The sequence below is a fragment of the Salvelinus alpinus genome, chromosome 34, assembly GCF_045679555.1.
Source record: "Salvelinus alpinus chromosome 34, SLU_Salpinus.1, whole genome shotgun sequence".
Taxonomy (NCBI): Eukaryota; Metazoa; Chordata; class Actinopteri; order Salmoniformes; family Salmonidae; genus Salvelinus; species Salvelinus alpinus.
In genome coordinates this window covers 25,316,122-25,338,630 of record NC_092119.1, presented here as the reverse complement: position 1 = coordinate 25,338,630, position 22,509 = coordinate 25,316,122, and the positions used below count along the sequence as shown (strand labels likewise).

The 22,509-nt window shown below is 44.1% G+C and overlaps 1 protein-coding gene across 1 annotated transcript in view; it reads right to left on the bottom strand.

Moving 5' to 3' along the window:
• The window catches only part of LOC139563778 (voltage-gated delayed rectifier potassium channel KCNH5-like), a 96,704-nt gene that overhangs the window by 60,569 nt on the left and 13,626 nt on the right, over positions 1 to 22,509 (bottom strand). The window contains exons 5-6 of the mRNA XM_071382688.1: positions 7,877 to 8,013; positions 3,481 to 3,873 (exon numbers count right to left, since the gene is read on the bottom strand). Of these exons, the coding sequence (XP_071238789.1) occupies positions 3,481 to 3,873; positions 7,877 to 8,013 (530 nt within the window). The remainder of the gene's footprint in view (positions 1 to 3,480; positions 3,874 to 7,876; positions 8,014 to 22,509) is intronic.

Sequence of the window (22,509 nt, the reverse complement as noted above, 5' to 3'; positions counted from 1 at the left end):
TTGTTAAATCCACATCAATCAGTGAAGATGAAGGAGAGGAGACAGGTTAAAGAAGGATTTTTAAGCCTTGAGACCACTGAGACATCAAATCAAATCAAATGTTATTTGACATGCGCCGAATACAACAGATGTAGACCTTACAGTGAAATGCTTACTTACAAGCCCTTAACAAACAATGCAGTTAAGAAAAATAAGTGTTCAGTAAAAAATAGATAAATAAAAAATAAAAAGTAACAAATAATTAAAGAGCAGCAGTAAAATGATGTAGTTAATGGCACCGGAGGATATGGCTGCCGTTTTACGGTCCCCTAAACAATTGTGCTATTGTGTGTGTGTTTTTCGCGTTATTTGTAACTTATTTTATACATACCGTTTCTGCCACCGCCTCTTATGACCGACAAGAGCTTCTAGATATCAGGACAGCGATTACTCACCCTGTACTGGAAGAAGTTTTTTCTTTAACGAGTCAGACGCAAAGGATTTACTCCAGACACCCGACAACGCCCTCGTCCCTGTCATTCGCAGAAGAATGGAGACGGAGATATCGGGGACATATGTCTGGGTGCATTGTAAGGATCTGACGGAGAGTGGGTAATCTACCTTTATCATCATTCCTATTAGCCAAAGTAACAATCATTGGATAATAAAATAGACTAAATACGAGCACGTATATCCTACCAACGGGACATTAAAAACTGTAATATCTTATGTTTCACTGAGTCGTGGCTGAACGACGACATGAATAACATACAGCTGGCGGGTTTTACGCTTTTTCGGCAGGATAGAACATCCGCCTACGGTAAGACAAGGGGTGTCGGTCTATGTATATTTGTAAACAACAGCTGGTGCACGAAATCTAAGGAAGTCTCAAGGTTTTGCTCACCTGAGATAGAGTATCTCATAAGCTGTAGACCACACCATTTACCAAGAGAGTTTTCATCTATATTCTTCGTAGCTGTCTATTTACTACCACAAACCGATGCTGGTACTAAGACTGCACTCAATGAGCTGTATATGTCCATAAGCAAACAGGAAAACGCTCATCCAGAGGTGGCGCACCTAGTGGACTTTAATGCAGGGAAACTTAAATCCGTTTTACCTAATTTCTACCAGCATGATAAATGTTCAAAGAGAGGGGGGGGGGGGAAACTCCAGACCACCTTTACTCCACACACAGAGATGCGTACAAATCTCTCCCTCGCCCTCCATTTATCCTCCAGATTCCTGCTTACAAGCAAAAACTAAAGCAGGAAGCACCAGTGACTCGGTCAATAAAAAAGTGGTGAGATGAAGCAGATGCTAAGCTACAGGACTGTTTTGCTAGCACAGATTGGAGTATGTTCCGGGATTCTTCGATGGCATTGAGGAGTGCACCACATCAGTCACTGGCTTCATCAAAAAGTGCATCGATGACGTCGTCCCCACAGTGACTGTACGTACCCCAACCAGAAGCCATGGATTACAGGCAACATCCGCACTGAGCTAAAGGGTAGAGCTGCCGCTTTCAAGGAGCGGGACTAACCTGGAAGCTTATAAGAAATCCTGCTATGCCCTCTGACAAACCACCAAACAGGCAAAGCGTCAATACTGAACTAAGATTTAATCGTACTACACCGGCTCCGATGTTCGTCGGATGTGGCAGGGCTTGCAAACTATTACAGACTACAAAGGGAAGCACAGCCGCGAGCTGCCCAGGGACACGAGCCTACCAGACGAGCTAAATTACTTCTATGCTCGCTTCGAGGCAAGTAACACTGAAACATGTATGAGAGCATCAGCCGTTCCGGACGACTGTGTGATCACGCCGTAGCCAATGTCAGTAAGACCTTTAAACAGGTCAACATTCACAAGGCCGCAGGGCCAGACGGATTACCAGGACGTGTACTCCGAGCATGCGCTGACCAACTGACGAGTGTCTTCACTGACATTTTCAACCTCTCCCTGACTGAGTCTGTAATACCAACATGTTTCAAGCAGACCACCATAGTCCCTGTTCCCAAGAACACTAAGGTAACCTGCCTAAATGACTAATGACCCGTAGCACTCACATCTGTAGCCATGAAGTGCTTTGAAAGGCTGGTCATGGCTCACATCAACACCATTATTCCAGAAACCCTAGACCCACTCCAATTTGCATACCGCCCCAACAGATCCACAGATGATGCAATTTCCATTGCACTCCACACTGCCCTTTCCCACCTGGACAAAAGGAACACCTATGTGAGAATGCTGTTCATTGACTACAGCTCAGCGTTCAACACCATAGTGCCCTCAAAGCTCATCACTAACCTCCATCTGCAACTGGATCCTGTACTTCCTTTAAGGGTAGGTAACAACACATCCCCCACGCTGATCCTCAACACGGGGGCCTCTCAGGGGTGCGTGCTAAGTCCCATCATGTACTCCCTGTTCACTCATGACTGCATGGCCAGGCACGACTCCAACACCATTAATACGTTTGCCGATGACACAACAGTGGTAGGCCTGATCACCAACAACGATGAGACAGCCTATAGGGAGGAGGTCAGAGACCTGGCCGTGTGGTGCCAGGATAACAACCTCTCCCTCAACGTGATCAAGACAAAGGGGATGATTATGGACTACAGGAAAAGGAGGACCGAGCACACCTCCATTATCATCGACAGGGCTGTAGTGGAGCAGGTTGAGAGCTTCAAGTTCCTTGCTGTCCACATAACCAACAAACTATCATGGTCCAAACACACCAAGACAGTCGTGAAGAGGGCATGACAAAGCCTATTCCCCCTCAGGAGACTGAAAAGATTTAGCATGGGTCCTCAGATTCTCAAAAAGGATTGACATGGATTGTGTATGTGTATATGTGCCATTCAGAGGGTGAATGAGCAAGACAAAATATTTTAGTGCCTTTGAACTGTGTATGGTAGTAGGTGCCAGGTGCACCGGTTTGTGTCAAGAACTGCAACGCTGCTGGATTTTTCATGCTCAACAGTTTCCCGTGTGTATCAAGAATGGTCCACCACCCAAAGGACATCCAGTCAACTTGACACAACTGTGGGAAGCATTGGAGTCAACATGGGCCAGCATCCCTGTGGAACGCTTTCGACACCTTGTAAGTCCATGGGGGGGTATATGACCTATGCTCAAGAAATTATGGTATCATTGGAGTCTATAAAAGCAGTGACACTTTCCATAGGTTTTTCATCTTAAAATCCAATTATACACTTGATCAGATGGAAAATCACATTCTTTATGATTGGGTTGAAGGAGTATTGATCATTGCTTCTCTGGGAGAACTAAAGATTCTCAAGAGCTCGTCGGCCTAAGTGGTTTTAAAAGAAGCCCACATTTTTGAAGTTCAGAGCACAACTAACAAGCAATTGGTAGAAGTACAACTGACTGTGTTGTAGATCCCGCCAGAAGTACCTTTAGATTATGTCCTTAAAAACATTATCTCAAAGATCCCCCCCACCCCAACCCTTTCCCTGAGCAAGCCTACCGCACCTCATCCACATTCATAAAGGTGATGATGATGTCGTAGGGCAGGTAGGACAGCAGGTCGAAGACAAACCAGATCTTCATGTAGTACCTCCTGATCAGCTTGGGGTGTGAGATTAACTCCCTACCAGGCCCCATGAAGGTGGTGTGGAAGTCAAGCACGATGTCCACCAGGAATATGACATCCACCACACTGTCCAGCACCAGCCACACAATGTTGTTCGGCTTGGTCATGAAGGACACATTATAGGGCACCATGATTGCCGTGTAGAAGGTGAGGACGAGGATGACCAAGTCCCAGGTGGTCTTGAAGGTGCAGTAGAGGAGGATAATGTGGGAGGGAGTCTTAGGAGCCTCCTGTTTGTACTGGGGAAGGATGACAGGGCTTAGCTGGAGAACCTGAGAACACACACAGAGGGATGGAGAGAGAGAGAGAGAGAGAGAAAGTGACTGACCATTACAGTGGCCTATGATAGAAACAGTAGATCAATTAAGAATTAAAAGTGACTCCAACACACAAAAGCTGCGTACACATGTTAAGAATCTAGCAAAATTTACAGTTTTCTTGGCAACCATGCGTTTTTTCAGATGGAGTTTGGGGCGGAGTGAGGAGTACTGAAAAGGTGGGACTTTCAGATTACAACCGGCCATAAGTATACAGCAGATCGCTGATTGTCCTCACTTTGATTATGCTGTAACAACATACTGTAGCACCATGACCAGGATCTCTATTAATTTAAGTGAGCAGATTAGGGCTTTCAGGAGGAATGGAAAATCAACTGGGGACATTTCAAAAATACTGGTAGACTTGGGGATTTTGGTCACGGACAGTGCTATTCGCAAACATTATCAACAGTACTACAGTACACTTGTGGGGGGAAAAAGTGTTTGAAAACATGGTTTCAAAATGCCTCCAGCTGTCCATCACTACTGTAAATAAAAACACAGCATCTTGTTTACATTCTTTTTTGTAACGACAATGTCACAAATAATTTGTATCTACCTTCCCAATTACTTTTAGAGTTTGGGATTTACAAATGTGCGCTTTTCATGTCATTTTTCATTAGGGAAAATCTGGTCTGTGATAAAATTATTGCTTTTATATAATTATAATGCTGGGATAATAATAATATTAACAATAATAATAATACATTCTTTATCCAAATGTTTAATGTGCGTGTGGGCGACAGAGAGAAACAAAATGGTGCGCCTTGGGACCCAAAAGCATAATCAGTGCTCTAACTTTGTTTGAGGTCATGCGGCGGACAGTCAAAACATTTCTTTATTAAAGACTATCTAAAAAAATGTTGGTACTTATTTATTTTGATCCAAAGCCATGAATGAGTGAGTCACTCAGCTTTATGTAGGTGCCGAGGCTTTATGACCGCGCCATCAACTTCATTATTTAGCAGACATCACTTGCTGCTTATATTTAGTCAACACATACACTACCGTTCAAAAGCTTGTGGTCACTTAGAAATGTCCTTGTTTTTGAAAGAAAAGCGAATTATTTGTCCATTAAAATAACATCAGATTGATCAGAAATACAGTGTAGACATTGTTAATTAATGTTGTAAATGACTATTGTAGCTGGAAACGGCTGAGTTTTAATGGAATATCTGTCACACCCAGATCTGTTTCACCTGTCTTGTGATTGTCTCCACCCCTCTCCAGGTGTCGCCCATCTTCCCCATTATATTTTGTTCTCTCCCTTCACAGAATAGCACAAACTGTCTCTAACCAGAATAGAAAGAGGAGTGCGAGGCCCCGGTGCACAACTGAGCAAGATGACAAGTACATTAGAGTGTCTAGTTTGAGAAACAGATGCCTCACAAGTCCTCAACTGGCAGCTTCATTAAATAGTACCCACAAAACACCAGTCTCAACGTCAACAGTGAAGAGGCGACTCTGGGATGCTGGCCTTCTAGGCAGAGTTGCAAAGAAAAAGCCATATCTCAGACTGGCCAATAAAAAGAAAAGATTAAGATGGGCAAATGAACACAGACACTGTATAGAGGAACTCTGCCTAGACGGCCAGCATCCCAGAGTCGCCTCTTCACTGTTGACGTTGAGACTGGTGTTTTGCGGGTACTATTTAATGAAGCTGACAGTCATTTACAACATTAACAATGTCTACACTGTATTTTTGATCAATTTGATGTTATTTTAATGGACAGAAATTGTGCTTTTCTTTAAAAAACAAGGACATTTCTAAGTGACCCCAAACTTTTTAACAGTAGTGTTTTTCTTAAGACTATCATGGAATATAATTGAACATTTTCGTTTATTTTAGAATAAAAACCTTAGTGTAACAACAGTTTTAGTAAGTAATATGATACAGTCCAGTTACAGCTTCTTCTGAGCAAGTAGAAACAAAAATACATGTATTTTTTCGGGTGTGCGTGCAGGACAGAGGAATAGCAAATCTTACACTATTGTTCTAAATTCAATCACCTTTTTCATCCTCATCATTCAGTTAACTGAAATTCAATTTTGAAGTTGTGCACAATTATCAGTTTCTATTTGGTTTATATCACCCATTCATTGTCAGTTAGAGACACATTAGTGCCTTGGGACCCAAAAGCATAATCAGTGCTCCCCCTTGCGGTGGTCTGAAGCAATGAAGCAGTGACGCAGTGTAACGTACTAAACCACAAATTACCTCGGCATGATCTCAAAACTTTTATTTGAGGAACCACTGTACAAGGGGTACCAGTACCGAGTCAATGTGCGGTGTACAGGTTAGTCGAGGTCATTTGTAAAGTGACTATGCATAAATAATAAAGTAGCAGCACTGTAAAAACAAAACAAAGGGGGGGGGGTCAATGTAAATAGTCCGGGTGGCCATTTGATTCATTGTTCAGCAGTCTTATGGCTTGGGGGTAAAAGCTATTAAGGAGCCTTTTGGTCCTAGAACAGTCTATTTGGGTGACTGGAGTCTAACGAATTTTTTGGCCCTTCCTCTGACACTGCTTAGAATATAGGTCCTGGATGTCAGGAAGCTAGGCCCCAGTGATGTACTGGGCCGTACACACTACCCTCTGTAGTGCAACCGGTCAGGATGCTCTCGATGATGCAGCTGGATAACTTTTTGAGGATCTGAGGACCCATGCCAAATCTTTTCAGTCTCCTGAAGGGGAAAAGGTGTTGTCGTTCCTTTTCCCCCTCAGGAGACTGAACAGATTTGGCATGGGTCATCAGATCCTGTCTTGGTGTGTTTGGACCATGAGGGTCCATACATGGTGGGAGGAAGCTTTCTCATTCGTATGTTTACACCAATCCAATGTAGGAAGAAGTTAGCTACCTTTACATTTTTCCCCCTATTAGCTAGTAACAGCTAGTTATAATGACAAAAGATGATGTAAATACTGACAAGATACTGGACTGACAGTTCTAACAACGGAAATACATTTCCACAAAGGAGGAGGCGGGATCAGGTGGCGGCATTCCAGGGTACAGTAGATACCGGTGTGAACAACAGACACAGCTCGGATATGTAACGATTTTCGTTGGGAGAAAGAGAGGAGGACCAAAGCGCAGCGTGGTAAGTGTTCATGATGAATATTTAATGGAACAAACTGAACACTGAAATACAAAACCGTGTGGAACACACAGACACGGAAGACAACCACCCACAAAACACAAAAGAAAACAGGCTACCTATATATAGTTCCCAATCAGAGACAATGACTAACACCTGCCTCTGATTGAGAACCATATCAGGCCAAACGAAAAACCCAACATAGAAACACAAACATAGATAACCCACCCAACTCACACCCTGACCATACTAAAACAAATAAAATATAAAAGAACTAAGGTCAGAACGTGACAGGATATAAAATTGTTTTTCTCAAAGTTCAGGAATGCCACTTGCGTCCTCTTATATCAGTACATTTGTAACAACCTAAACATTATGGCTATTAGATCAATTAAGCCTCACATAGCAAATTTACCAAATTTTACCTCCATACAAAAACTCCTCTGCTTCTCGCTGTATTTTCGTGCAGACAGAGGGGTGGAGTCAAGCCTCTCACTTTGCCTCTTCCTATTCTATAATGATTCACAAGCTAGGCCTATTTGAAACATCGCCATCTCATGGCTGGATTTATTCACCAGCTTCAGTAGCTTGAATACCCTCCAAAAAGCTTAAAAACCCCATTGAAAGCCCCATTCAATTTTTACACAAAGTTTATAAAAACATTTGTAAAAAATGGACATAATTCATGATGGTTTTTAATAGTTTTAGTGTAGTTTTTGTTTTTCAAACGGGTTTGTTAAATATTTTATTTCAGTTGACTAAATTGCTTTTTTTATGATTAGTTTTCATTTTAGTTTCTGTTTTAGTTTACTATAATAACCTTGGTGTGTACAGATTTACAGTATATGACGCAGCATTTACCTCTGCCAGACGGGATTGCTTGGGTTGGCTGACCTCATGGTTGCTCATAGGAGTGAGCTCCTGTGGTGTCGTGTGGTGGCTGGTGTTGTGGTTATTATGTGTCAGCGCACGGGTCAGCCGTCCAAACTTGGTACATCCTGCAGACATCAAAAACATTGACACATTTAGCACAGCTTGGTCATATGGAAAGGGTGCTAAATAATATACGCTTCAAAACCACTTGGAGAAAACTAAAAGTGTACGCTGTTAATCATACATTTATAAATGACTTAATTAATAATTTGTTGTAAGACCAGCAGCTATGGATTCAAAGCTACAGCATCCGTATTGTTCCTACAATTTGTAAGCAAACCGCTGGAGGCAGGGCTTTCTCCTATAGAGCAAAATTTTTATGGAATGGTCTGCCTGACCATGTAAGAGACGCACACTAGGTTTTGACCTTTAAGTCTTTACTGAAGACTCCTATCTTCAGTAGGTCCTATGATTGAGTGTATTCTGGCCCAGGGTTGCGAAAGTGAATGGCAAGGGACTGGAGTGACGAACCACCCTTTCTGTCTCTGCCTGGTTGGCTCCCCTCTCTCCACTGGGAATCTCTAGCACTCTCACATCAAATCAAATGTTATTTGTCACATACACATGGTTAGCAGATGTTAATGCGAGTGTAGCGAAATGCTTGTGCTTCTAGTTCCGACAATGCAGTAATAACCAACAAGTAATCTAACCTAACAATTCCACAACTACTACCTTATACACACAAGTGTAAAGGGATAAAGAATATGTACATAAAGATATATGAATGAGTGATGGTACAGAACGGCATAGGCAAGATGCAGTAGATGGTATAGAGTACAGTATATAAATATGAGATGAGTAATGTAGGGTATGTAAACATAAAGTGGCATAGTTTAAAGTGGCTAGTGATACATGTATTACATAAAGATGGCAAGATGCAGTAGATGATATAGAGTACAGTATATACATATACATATGAGATGAGTAATGTAGGGTATGTAAACATTATATTAAGTGCCATTGTTTAAAGTGGCTAGTGGTAAATTTTTACATAATTTCCATCAATTCCCATTATTAAAGTGGCTGGAGTTGAGTCAGTATGTTGGCAGCGGCCGCTAAATGTTAGTGGTGGCTGTTTAACAGTCTGATGGCCTTGATAGAAGCTGTTTTTCAGTCTCTCGGTCCCTGCTTTGATGCACCTGTACTGACCTCGCCTTCTGGATGATAGCGGGGTGAACAGGCAGTGGCTTGGGTGGTTGTTGTCCTTGATGATCTTTATGGCCTTCCTGTGACATCGGGTGGTGTAGGTGTCCTGGAGGGCAGGTAGTTTGCCCCCGGTGATGCGTTGTGCAGACCTCACTACCCTCTGGAGAGCCTTACGGTTGTGGGCGGAGCAGTTGCCGTACCAGGCGGTGATACAGCCCGACAGGATGCTCTCGATTGTGCATCTGTAGAAGTTTGTGAGTGCTTTTGGTGACAAGCCGAATTTCTTCAGCCTCCTGAGGTTGAAGAGGCGCTGCTGCGCCTTCTTCACAACGCTGTCTGTGTGGGTGGACCAATTCAGTTTGTCCGTGATGTGTACGCCGAGGAACTTAAAACTTTCCACCTTCTCCACTACTGTCCCGTCGATGTGGATAGGGGGGTGCTCCCTCTGCTGTTTCCTGAAGTCCACAATCATCTCCTTTGTTTTGTTGACGTTGAGTGTGAGGTTATTTTCCTGACACCACACTCCGAGGGCCCTCACCTCCTCCCTGTAGGCCGTCTCGTCGTTGTTGGTAATCAAGCCTACCACTGTAGTGTCATCCGCAAACTTGATGATTGAGTTGGAGGCGTGCATGGCCACGCAGTCGTGGGTGAACAGGGAGTACAGGAGAGGGCTCAGAACGCACCCTTGTGGGGCCCCAGTGTTAAGGATCAGCGGGGTGGAGATGTTGTTACCTACCCTCACCACCTGGAGGCGGCCCGTCAGGAAGTCCAGGACCCAGTTGCACAGGGCGGGGTCGAGACCCAGGGTCTCGAGCTTGATGACGAGTTTGGAGGGTACTATGGTGTTAAATGCTGAGCTGTAGTCGATGAACAGCATTCTCACATAGGTATTCCTCTTGTCCAGATGGGTTAGGGCAGTGTGCAGTGTGGTTGCGATTGCGTCGTCTGTGGACCTATTGGGTCGGTAAGCAAATTGGAGTGGGTCTAGGGTGTCCGGTAGGGTGGAGGTGATATGGTCCTTGACTAGTCTCTCAAAGCACTTCATGATGACGGAAGTGAGTGCTAAGGGGCGGTAGTCATTTAGCTCAGTTACCTTAGCTTTCTTGGGAACAGGAACAATGGTGGCCCTCTTGAAGCATGTGGGGACAGCAGACTGGGATAAGGATTGATTGAATATGTCCGTAAACACACCAGCCAGCTGGTCTGCGCATGCTCTGAGGACGCGGCTGGGGATGCCGTCTGGGCCTGCAGCCTTGCGAGGGTTGACACGTTTAAATGTTTTGCTCACGTCGGCTGCAGTGAAGGAGAGCCCGCAGGTTTTGGTAGCGGGCCGTGTCAGTGGCACTGTGTTGTCCTCAAAGCGAGCAAAGAAGTTGTTTAGTCTGTCTGGAAGCAAGACATCCTGGTCCGCGACGGGGCTGGTTTTCCTTTTATAGTCCGTGATTGACTGTAGACCCTGCCACATACCTCTCGTGTCTGAGCCGTTGAATTGCGACTCTACTTTGTCTCTATACTGATGCTTAGCTTGTTTGATTGCATTGCGGATGGAATAGCTACATTGTTTGTATTCGGCCATGTTTCCGGTCACCTTGCCCTGATTAAAAGCAGTGGTTCGCGCTTTCAGTTTTGCGCGAATGCTGCCATCAATCCACGGTTTCTGGTTTGGGAATGTTTTAATAGACGCTGTGGGTACGACATCGCCGATGCACTTGCTAATAAACCAGCTCACCGAATCAGCGTATTCATCAATGTTGTTGTTCGCCGCAATGCGGAACATATCCCACGTGATCGAAGCAATCTTGAAGCGTGGAACCCGATTGGTCAGACCAGCGTTGAACAGACTTTATGTACACAATAAGTTAAAAAATAAGTTACACAAAACCCTAAAAATCGAACAAAATAGCTAAATTGGTTTGGTAGAATGTAAAATGCCAGCCATGTTCTTTGGCGCCATCTTAATTCACTGCCTGATCAAACCATAAGTGTGATTACTGTAAGTACTGTACAGGATTAAATACAACAATTGCTTGGAGGGTAAAAGTACAAGACAAAACAGTCACAGCCACAGTCACGATCAGCCAATCCCTTTCAGGTGCCATTGGTCCTATTTTAAAACCTCTTCCCTCACAGTCTTTAAATAAACATGGGCTGCTACAGCCCCTGGTTTAGCACTCAACTGTGAGCTGATCCAGCGAAAACACCTGCTCCGGCATAAAGCAAAGGCCTCTACAAACCCCTCTGATTGGCAACTCCTTAGGGAGGCAAGGAACAAGTGCACTCAATCTATCAGGAAAGCAAAAGCAGGATATTACAAAAACAATTAGCTGCCCGTGGTTCTGACCCTAAGAAGTTCTGGGACAACCATGGGAAATAAAAACTAATCCTCTCAGCTGCCTAATGCACTCAACTTTGAGAACACTATGCCCTCTGATAAAGTCATAATGGTTGAGAGTTTCAAAAAGTTTCACACCATTGAATCTGCCATACCCACTCCCACTGTCAGCCAGTAGAGCTCCCTCAGAGCACCCCCCACTTCTCCTTCCAGCCATTACAGGAGAACTAGGTGTTAAGGGAGTTGAGTAATCTGGGCCCTTATTAATCACCTGGGCTCGATGATCTGGACCCTGTCTTTCTGAAGCTGTCTGCCTTTATCATCTCAGCCCCTATCACTTCCCTTTTCAACCTTTCCTTACAAACATCTGAAGTCCCACAGGATTGGAAACCTGCTGCCGTCATACCACTTTTCAAAAGGGGGCAACAAGCTAGACCCCAACTATTACAGATCAATCTCCACCAAGTTTTTGAATTTCTGTTCAACAAACAGGTTTACCTGCCATCCTGCCACAGTGTTCTTTCTGCAATGCAGTCTGGCTTCAGAACTCGCCATGAGTGTCCCTCTGCAACACTGAAGGTTAAAAAAAATATATATATCTGCATTGACAACAAGCAGTATTGTGCGTCTGTTTTTATTGATCTGGCTAAAGCCTTTGATTTGGTTAACCACTGCATTCTGCACAATAGACTCATCAACCTAGGGTTCTCAGTGGATTGTCTAACCTGGTTTGAAAACTATTTCTCTGGCCGTGTACAATGTGTAAATCCGAGAGGCTGCTGTCCAAACCACTGGCTGTATCTTTGGGAGTCGATTCTTGGGCCAACCCTATTCACTGTGTATATGAACAATGTTGCACATTCTGCTGGTGACTCCCTCATCCACCTTTATGCTGACGACACTATTCTGTACACAACTGGCCCCTCTATGAACACTGTGCTGACCACCTTACAACATAGCTTTAACAATATCCAGCATGCCTTCTCTGACTGTCACGCCCTGGCCTTAGTTATCTTTGTTTTCTTTATTATTTTAGTTAGGTCAGGGTGTGACATGGGGGATGTTTGTGTGTTTTTGTCTAGTCGAGGGTGTTTGTAGTGTCTAGGGGTTTTTGGTAGAGTTTATGGGGTTGTGTTCAGTGTAGGTGTCTAGGTATGTCTATGGTTGCCTGAGTGGTTCTCAATCAGAGACAGCTGTCTATCGTTGTCTCTGATTGGGAGCCATATTTAAGGCAGCCATAGGCATTAGACAGGTTGTGGGTAATTGTCTGTCTAAACGTTAGTAGCGTGTGTCTGCACTTTTGTTTTGTAGCTTCACGGTTGTTTTTGTTAGTTTGTAAAAGTGTTTAGTTTCATTTCGTGTTCATCTTCTCGTCAATAAAAAGGAAGATGTATTCGTATCCCGCTGCGCCTTGGTCCACTCTTTCACCAGAAGACGATCGTGACACTGACCTTCACATTCTCCTCAATACCCCAAAAACGAAATGTATGCTCCTTCAACCGGAACCTACCTCAACCTGCCTGCCTTCCTAATATTCTCACCCTGAATGGGTCAGAGCTACAGTATGTCGAAATCTATAAATACCTTGGTATATGGCTGGACTGATTACTCTCATGCCATACCCACATCACCCACCTGCAGTCTAAAGTTAAATCCAGAAATGGTTTCCTATACCTCAACAAAGCATCCTTCACCCACTCTGCCAAGCACACCTTTGTAAAAATGACCATCCTGCCAATGCTGGACTATGGCGATGAACACTAGGCTTGCCCCCAAAGCCTACTTCAATAAACTACTTCAATAAACTTTTACCACACTGCCATCCGCTTTGTTACCAGTGCCCCCTTTACACCCTGGTCAACTGACCCTCACTACATACACGACACTAGACCAATTTATTTACAAGTCCTTCATAGGCGAGTACCCCCTCCACCTCAGCTCACTCCTCAACATCTCCACTACCAAAAGTAACCTGCGCTCTGGTAGATACAGTGCCTTCAGAAAGTATTCACACCCTTTGACTGTTGCCACATTCTGTTGTGTTACAGTCTGAATTTAAGTCATTTATTTTTTATCACTGGCCTTCAAACAATACCCCATAATGTCAAAGTGGAAATGTGTTTTTCAAAATGTTTACAAATTAATAAAAAATGAAAAGCTGAAATGTCTTGAGTCAATAAGTATTCAACCCCTTTGTTAACAAGTCACATTAAGTTGCATCGACTCAATGTGCAATAATAGTGTTTAACATGATTTTTAAATGAATAACTCTTTGTTTGGGAGAGCCCTCTTTGTCTAGAGAAGTAAATGAACGGTTCCAGCACAGTATCTACTACGCTTTGTTTTCGGGACAGACTGGGTCACTCAGAGTTCCAATGCGGAAATGTGATTGCTTGCCAGGGATTATAGGCTTGAGGTGGCTTCCTTTATCACGCAGGTCGCCAGCCTATGTAAGAAACTGGGGGAATATTCAGAGTGGAATGTTTACCTTTTCTACGCCGGTGGCTGGACGGCGTTCGCGCTTGTTGAATCCATCTCCGCCTTGCTGTTTGTCGCTATCCGATTGCCCGGAGTTCGTTTGCTAGGGAAGCCATCTCCTGCATCTCCTCCCCCATATGATAGCGTAATCGAAGGAGCACAGCAAGAGGAGCATGGCAATCAACAATGGTTTCATGTCACGAGCCGTGGAAGCCGAACACAGCGGCCTCCCGCAAAGCAGTAGAGCGGAAACAAACAAAGAATAGTTTCGCCGCCCTGGAGCCTGAACTTCCTGCACCTTCGTCGCTGAGGGTACCTGTGTCTGCGGCCGCTGTGCCTACTCCTTCCCCTACAATTTTGAAGTCGGCAACCATCCATCCCTGTTCTGGTTCGAGCGGTGCTTCTCCATCTGTCGGAGGCCTGCACCAGGTGCCAGGAGCTACGAGCTCAAGTTATTCTGCCTCTTGCCCGTCCTTAAAAAGGTTTCTCTGAATCCTGTGAAGAGCGGGAGTGGGCAGATTTCCTCGACCTTCTCACCAGCCGTGATTTTGGGCAGCGCCATGGTAAGAAATATGACTGTTACCGGTGCAAAAACAATGTCCTATCCCAGAGCTTGAGTAAATTACATTACTAAGCTGCTCCCAAATGTACTATGCCAGGACATGTTAGTGGAGTAGGGGCCTGAGGGCATACACTTGTGAAATCTGTTATGAATGTATTGTAATGTTTTAAAAAATGACTTAATTTTGCCGGACCCCAGGAAGAGTAGCTGCTGCCTTGCACCCCACATATACAGTGCCATCGGAAAGTATTCAGATCCCTTGACTTTTCCCCCATTTTGCTACGTTACAGCCTTATTCTCAAATTGATTAAATAAAAAGAAAATCCTTACCAATATACCCACAATACCCCATAATGGCAAAGCGAAAACAGGTTGAGAAATGTTTGCAAATGTATAAAAAAACTAAATTAAAAAACATAACTACATAAGTATTCAGACCCTTTGCTATGAGACTCGAAATTGAGCTCAGGTGCATCCTGTTTCCATTGATCATCCTTGAGATGTTTCTACAACTTGATTGGAGTCCACCTGTGGTAAATTCAATTGATTGGTCACGATTTGGAAAAGCCCACACCTGTCTATATAAAGCCCCACAGTTGGCAGTGCATGTCAGAGCAAAAACCAAACCATGAGGTCGAAGGTATTGTCCGTAGAGCTCCGAGACAAGATTTTGTCGAGGCTCCGATCTGGGGAAGGGTACCAAAACATGTCTGCAGCATTGAAGGTCCCCAAGAACACAGTGGCCTCCATCAATCTTAAATGGAAGAAGTGTGGAACCACCAAGACTCTTCCTAGAGCTGGCCTCAGAGGAGAAGCAGTCGGGGGAGAAGGGCCTTGGTCAGGGAGGTGACCAAGAACCTGATGGTCACTCTGACAGAGCTCTAGACTTCCTCTGTGGAGATAGGAGAACCTTCCAGAAGGACAACCCTCTCTGCAGCACTCCACCAATCAGGCCTTTATGGTAGAGTGGCCAGACGGAAGCCACTCCTCAGTAAAAGACACCCGCTTGGAGTTTGACAAAAGGCACCTAAAGTGTTCTTGGTCTGATGAATCCAAGATTGAACTCTTTGGCCTGAATGCCAAGCGTCACATCTGGGGGAAACCTGCCACCATCCCTACAGGGAATCATGGTGGTGGCAGCATCGTGCTGTGGGGGTGTATTTCAACAGCATACCCCGGCCAAAACCTCACCCGGACGATGCTGGGTCAATTGTTCGCTGCCCTATGGGACTCCCAATCACGTCCGGTTAAGATACAGCCTGGAAACGAACCAGGGTCTGTAGTGACGCCTCTAGCACTGAGATGCAGTGCCTTAGACAGCTGCGCCACTCGGGAGCCCCGAGGTGAAATAAATACCAGAGAGAGAAATAGGGCTTTGAAATAGCCCTCAGCTCCAGGGTCTCTAACCTCAGATCCTCTTTCACTTTGTCTCTAAGGGAGATTAATTCAGCTATTTTCCCCAAAGTACAGCAAGGTGAAAGGAGACCGGTGGCAGAGACCCATACATGCAACATTGGCAGCCTCCTCGCAATAAAGCTCACCAGTTTGTAGTCCTAAAAAACAGAAATGAGTGAGTTACCTCTGGTTCGTTCGGCTATTCCTATGGGCCTATATTCTTATATTGCTCTCTATGCCACTGCAACAGATACAATTGACCTCTCCCAGATGAAAAGAGGGTTAGGAGTTGTGTAACTCATTGTGTCACCAGGGCAGAGCAACACCACACTGACCATGTAAAGAGCCTCCAATCTGTACTTTAACAGCACAAAAGAGCCTTGTAAAACAGGCTAATGCACATTCTGCTAGCTTTAGAGAACAAAGAGAAAACGACCTGACCAGAACAAGAACACCATGACAACCAAATACAATGCGACGACTCTACAAATAGCAAGAACCAAGTCAAAGCATTACCCCCGAAAAAAACTATATGATAATCAAATACTTTCTACTCAAATACAGTAAATAATGGAAAATGTGTAATTCAAAGACTGGAGGACCAAAGGGAAAACACACCCACTCAAGGGAGTCAATGCACTCCAAAATTCTGTGGAGCATAACATATGTGAGGATTGCTGTGGGGTGATCTGTAGTGGGGCTATGCCCTTCGTCTGGAAGTTGGAGAATTTTGAATTTTTCAAACACATGAAATAGCTTTTCATGCAATCCAGAGCCATCATCTTTATGCTTAAATCTATGTAAAAAAATATGTTTCTGCATATCTAAGCATACCTCATCAGCTGTCTGTATTCTCCTGACTGCTGGTTGTTTTTAAATAAACTTAATATGCTTCCCTGCAGCATTGCAAAAATCTGGGTAAAAGATTGAAAGGAATGCCTTATTCAGTACATGTAGTATTTGCTTGCTTTTCTAAAGTCTACCAACCTTGCCAGCAGGCATGCCAGCTAAAATAGTTAAACAAGCTAGCTACTCTACCTTGATTGACAGCCTAAAAAGGCTTCTTGGTAGCTAGTTATGAGGTTGGGAAATTGGAAACCTATCTGGGCTAGCAAAAGCCAAATTCATAAAATTGCTAAGTGGCTAGTAGTATTACAGAGAAACAACAAATTTTACCAAAAATGTATATATCCACAATACCCGTCAAAAGTTTGGACACATACTCATTCAAGGGTTTTTCTTTATTTTTACTATGTTCTACATTGTACAATAATAGTGAAGACATGAAAACTATGAAACAACCCATTTGGAATCATGTACTAACAAAAAAAATGGTTAAACAAATCAAAAGGCATTTTATATTTGAGATTCTTAAAAAGTAGCCACCCTTTGCATTGATGACAGCTTTGCACACTCTTGGACTTCTCTCAACCAACTTCACCTGGAATGCTTTTCCAATAGTCTTGAAGGAGTTCCCACATATGCAGAGCACTTGTTGGTGGCTTTTTCTTCACTCTGCTGTCCAACTCATCCCAAACCATCTCAATTGGGTTGAGGTCAGGTGATTGTGGAGGCCAGGTATATAATTTAAACGGAACAAACCTGAGGGGGCACGTGCCCCTTTGCCCTCTGGCAAGAACAGAGCCCAGGGCCAAGACCTAACAACAAACAGTGCCTTCGGAATGTATTCAGACTCCATGAAATTTTCAAAATTTTGTTACAGCATTGTTCTAAAAAAAAAAATTTTTTTTTTTTTATCCCCTGAAATCTACACACAATACCCCATAATGACAAAGCAAAAACAGGTTGCTAGAAATGTTTGCAAAAACAGAAACATTTACATAAGCATTCAGACCCTTTGCGATGAGACTCGAAGTTGAGCTCAGGTGCATCCTGTTGCCATTGATCATCCTTGAGATGTTTCTACAAACTTGATTGGAGTCCACCTGTGGTAAATTCAATTAATTGGACATGATATGGAAAGGCACATACCTGTCTATATAAGGCCCCACAGTTGACAGTGCATGTCAGAGCAAAGACCAAGTAATCAGGTCAAAGGAATTGTCCGTAGAGCTCCGAGACAAGATTGTGTCGAGGCACAGATCTGGGGAAGGGTACCAAAAAATGTATGCAGCATTGAAGGTCCCCAAGAACACAGTGGCCTCCATCATTCTTTAATGGAATTAGTTTGGAACTACCAAGACTCTTCCTAGAGCTGGCCCCCCGGCCAAACTGAGCCATCGGGGGAGAAGGGCCTTAGTCAGGGTGGTGACCAAGAACACAATGGTCACTCTGACAGAGCTCTAGAGTTACTGTCGATATGGGAGAACATTCCAGAAGGACAACCATCTCTGCAGCACTCCACCAATATCAGGCCTTTATGGTAGAGTGGCCAGACGGAAGCCACTCCTCAGTAAAAGGCACATAACAGCCCGTTTGGAGTTTGACAAAAGTCACCTAAAGACTCTCAGACCATGAGAAACAAGATTCTCTATTCTGATGAAATCAAGATTGAACTCTTTGGCCTGAATGACAAGCGTCACGTCTGGAGGAAACCTGGCACCATCCCTACATTGTAGCATGGTGGTGGCAGCATCATGCTGTGGGAAGTTTTTCAGCGGCAGGAACTGTGAGACTATCAGGATCGAGGCAAAGATGAACAGAGCAAAGTCAAAATCAAAAATCTAATCAAATTAAATGTATTTGTCACATACACATGGTTAGCAGATGTTAATGCAAGTGTAGCGAAATGCTTGTGCTTCTAGTTCCGACAATGCAGTAATAACCAATGAGTAATCTAACCTAACAATTACTACTACTACCTTATACACACAAGTGTAAAGGGATAAAGAATATGTACATAAAGATATATGAATGAGTGATGGTACAGAACGGCATAGGCCAGATACAGTAGATGGTATCGAGTACAGTATATACATATGAGATGAGTAATGTAGGGTATGTAAACATAAAAGTGCATAGTTTAAAGTGGCTAGTGATACATGTATTACATAAAGATGGCAAGATGCACTAGTGATACATTTTTGATCAATTTCCATCAATTCCATTATTAAAGTGAGCTGGAGTTGAGTCAGTATGTTGGCAGCAGCCACTCAATGTTAGTGGTGGCTGTTTAACAGTCTGATGGCCTTGAGATAGAAGCTGTTTCTCAGTCTCTCGGTCCCTGCTTTGATGCACCTGTACTGACCTCGCCTTCTGGATGATAGCTGGGTGAACAGGCAGTGGCTCGGGTGGTTGTTGTCCTTGATGATCTTTATGGCCTTCCTGTGACATCGGGTGGTGTAGGTGTTCTGGAGGGCAGGTAGTTTGCCCCCAGTGATGTGTTGTGCAGACCTCACTACCCTCTGGAGAGCCTTACGGTTGTGGGCGGAGCAGTTGCCGTACCAGGCGGTGATACAGCCCGACAGGATGCTCTCGATTGTCCATCTGTAAAAGTTTGTGAGTGCTTTTGGTGACAAGCCGAATTTCTTCAGCCTCCTGAGGTTGAAGAGGCGCTGCTGCGCCTTCTTCACAACGCTGTCTGTGTGGGTGGACCAATTCAGTTTGTCCGTGATGTGTACGCCGAGGAATTTAAAACTTACTACCCTCTCCACTACTGTCCCGTCGATGTGGATAGGGGGGTGCTCCCTCTGCTGTTTCTTGAAGTCCACAATCATCTCCTTTGTTTTGTTGACGTTGAGTGTGAGGTTATTTTCCTGACACCACACTCCGAGGGCCCTCACCTCCTCCCTGTAGGCCGTCTCGTCGTTGTTGGTAATCAAGCCTACCACTGTAGTGTCGTCCGCAAACTTGATGATTGAGTTGGAGGCGTGCATGATCACGCAGTCGTGGATGAACAGGGAGTACAGGAGAGGGCTCAGAACGCACCCTTGTGGGGCCCCAGTGTTGCGGATCAGCGGGGTGGAGATGTTGTTACCTACCCTCACTACCTGGGGGCGGCCCGTCAGGAAGTCCAGTACCCAGGGTCTCGAGCTTGATGACGAGTTTGGAGGGTACTGTGGTGTTAAATGCTGAGCTTTAGTCGATGAACAGCATTCTCACATAGGTATTCCTCTTGTCCAGATGGGTTAGGGCAGTGTGCAGTGTGGTTGCGATTGCGTCGTCTGTGGATCTATTGGGGCGGTAAGCAAATTGGAGTGGGTCTAGGGCAGGGGTGTCAAAGTCAAATGGACGGAGGGCCAAATAAAAAATTTAGCTACAAGCCGAGGGCCGGACTGTTCGAATGTTCATTGAAAAATTTTTAAATGACGCATATAGTCTAGTGAACCTAATTGAACCTACTGAAAACCTAACAAATATATTCCAATATGATCAGATAAATAAAGCAATATTTTCTTATGGCTCTGTCAGTAATCTTTAATTTTCAACAGACACAAAAGACAAATTTCCTTTATATAAAAATCCCCATAACATGAACATTAAATGAAAGAAACCGGTATTCAAGGCACCATCAGTAGCCTATATTTTCTATTTTAGCAAAAGTGGGCTAAATTTACTTCAAAGAAAAAAACAATAATAGCAATTTTCTATCATCCACTCAACTGAAATATTTTTAAAATATAATTGGATTGAAATACAATAAAATAAAGTGCAAAAATCTATTAATCAAAAACAACACTTTGTTTAAGGAGAAGTAACATGCAGTGAAAACAAATATTAAACTTTAACTTTTAAACTTGAACTGAGTAAAAACTCTAAATATGTGATTGCACAGTAATGTTCACTTGTTTGAGGTTGAGGGTGATACTTGGTGGTGTCCCATCTTTTCCACAAGTTCATCAATGTTCGGGGTAAGGCTCTGAGCTGAGGAAATCCTCAGAATTGAGTGGAGGTGTTCAGCAGTAAGTCGACTTCTGTGTGATGTTTTGTTCAGGTTCATCAAAGAAAACAGTTGTTCACACAGGTATGTGCTGCCAAACATAGACAACGTTTGAGCAGCCTGGATGCGCAGCTGGGGCATTGTGTCGGGGAGGAAACGGGCGAACTCCGCAGCACCCACTGCCGCATATTTTGCCCTCAGTGCATCATTGCATTGGAGGTCAATCAACTCCATTTGGAGGTTTGGTGGTGAGCTTTCCACGTCAACAGCAAATGGGTTACCGAGCAGTTCCAACCTGCTTTTTTGTGCTTCAAAGTCAGCAAATCGGCGTCGAAAGTCAGCGGCAAGCATACCTATTTTATCAGCCAACTGTGCGCTCGGGAACGCACTGGTAGAGAGCTTCTCTTTCATGGTCTGGCAGCTGGGAAAGTGGCTCAAATTTTCTTTCCGCATCTGCGTCTCCCACAGAGTCAGTTTGGTTTTAAATGCCTTCACTGTACTGTACATATCAGAGATGACATGATCCCGACCCTGCAGCTGCAAGTTCATTGCATTCAGATGACTCGTAATGTCACACAGAAAAGCCATTTCACACAGAAACATTTCGTCTCGGAGTTGTGTTGTGTCTTTCCCTTTGCTGTCCAAGAACAGACAAATCTCCTCACGAAGCTCGAAACATCTTTGAAGCACCTTTCCCTGGCTTAGCCATCGCACCTCTGTGTGATAAGGCAAATCACCATGCTCCGTTTCTAACTCCGTCAGAAATGCCTTGAACTGGCGGTGATTCAAACCTTTGGCTCTGATAAAGTTAACTGTGCGCGTGATGATGCTCATTACATGCTCCATTTTCAAGGCTTTACCGCACAACGCTTCCTGGTGTATGATACAATGATAAGCTGTCAGCTCACCTGTCGCGTTTTCCTCTTGCATCTTTTCCCGTATCTTCGCCACCAGTCCGCTCCTGTGTCCACACATCGCAGGTGCTCCGTCGGTTGTCAAACCCACGAGTTTTTCCCAAGGCAGCTCCATCTCATTTACACATCTTGACACCTCTTCATACAAATCATGCCCCGTAGTTGTGCCATGCATAGGACGTAAAGCCAAAAACTCCTCTGTCACACTTAGGCTGGAGTCCACTCCGCGGATGAAAATTGACAACTGGGCAATGTCAGAAATGTCGGTGCTCTCATCCACAGCCAAGGAATATGCAATGAAATCTTTTCCCTTTTTCACAAGCTGCTCTTTTAGATTGATGGACAACTGGTCTACTCTCTCGGCAATGGTGTTTCTGCTCAGACTCACATTTAAAAAGAGTTGCCTTTTTTCTGGGCAAACTTCGTCACAAACTTTAATCATGCAGTTTTTGATGAAATCCCCCTCCGTAAATGGCCGGGCTGATTTAGCGATCTCTTCTGCCAAAATAAAACTGGCCTTGACAGCAGCCTGGCCTTGTGATTTGGCTTTTTTGAACAGAGCCTGTCGAGATTTGAGGCCTCGTTTTAATTCCTCTGCCTTTTGTAGCCTTTGTTCCATGTCCATATTCTTGTTTTTGTCCGCGTGTTTCGTTTCATAATGTCGTCTCAGATTATACTCTTTCAGTACCGCCACACTTTCTCCACACAGAAGACACACAGGTTTTCCAGCTACCTCCGTGAACATATACTCCGACTCCCACCTTGTTTGAAACCCCCGGTTCTCAGTGTCCACCTTCCGTTTTGCCATTTTTGATGGGTATCTGAAAGTTAATTTTACTGTGATGCTGACGACTGCTGTGCCAATAAATATTGAAATGAAGCAGCCTACTGCTC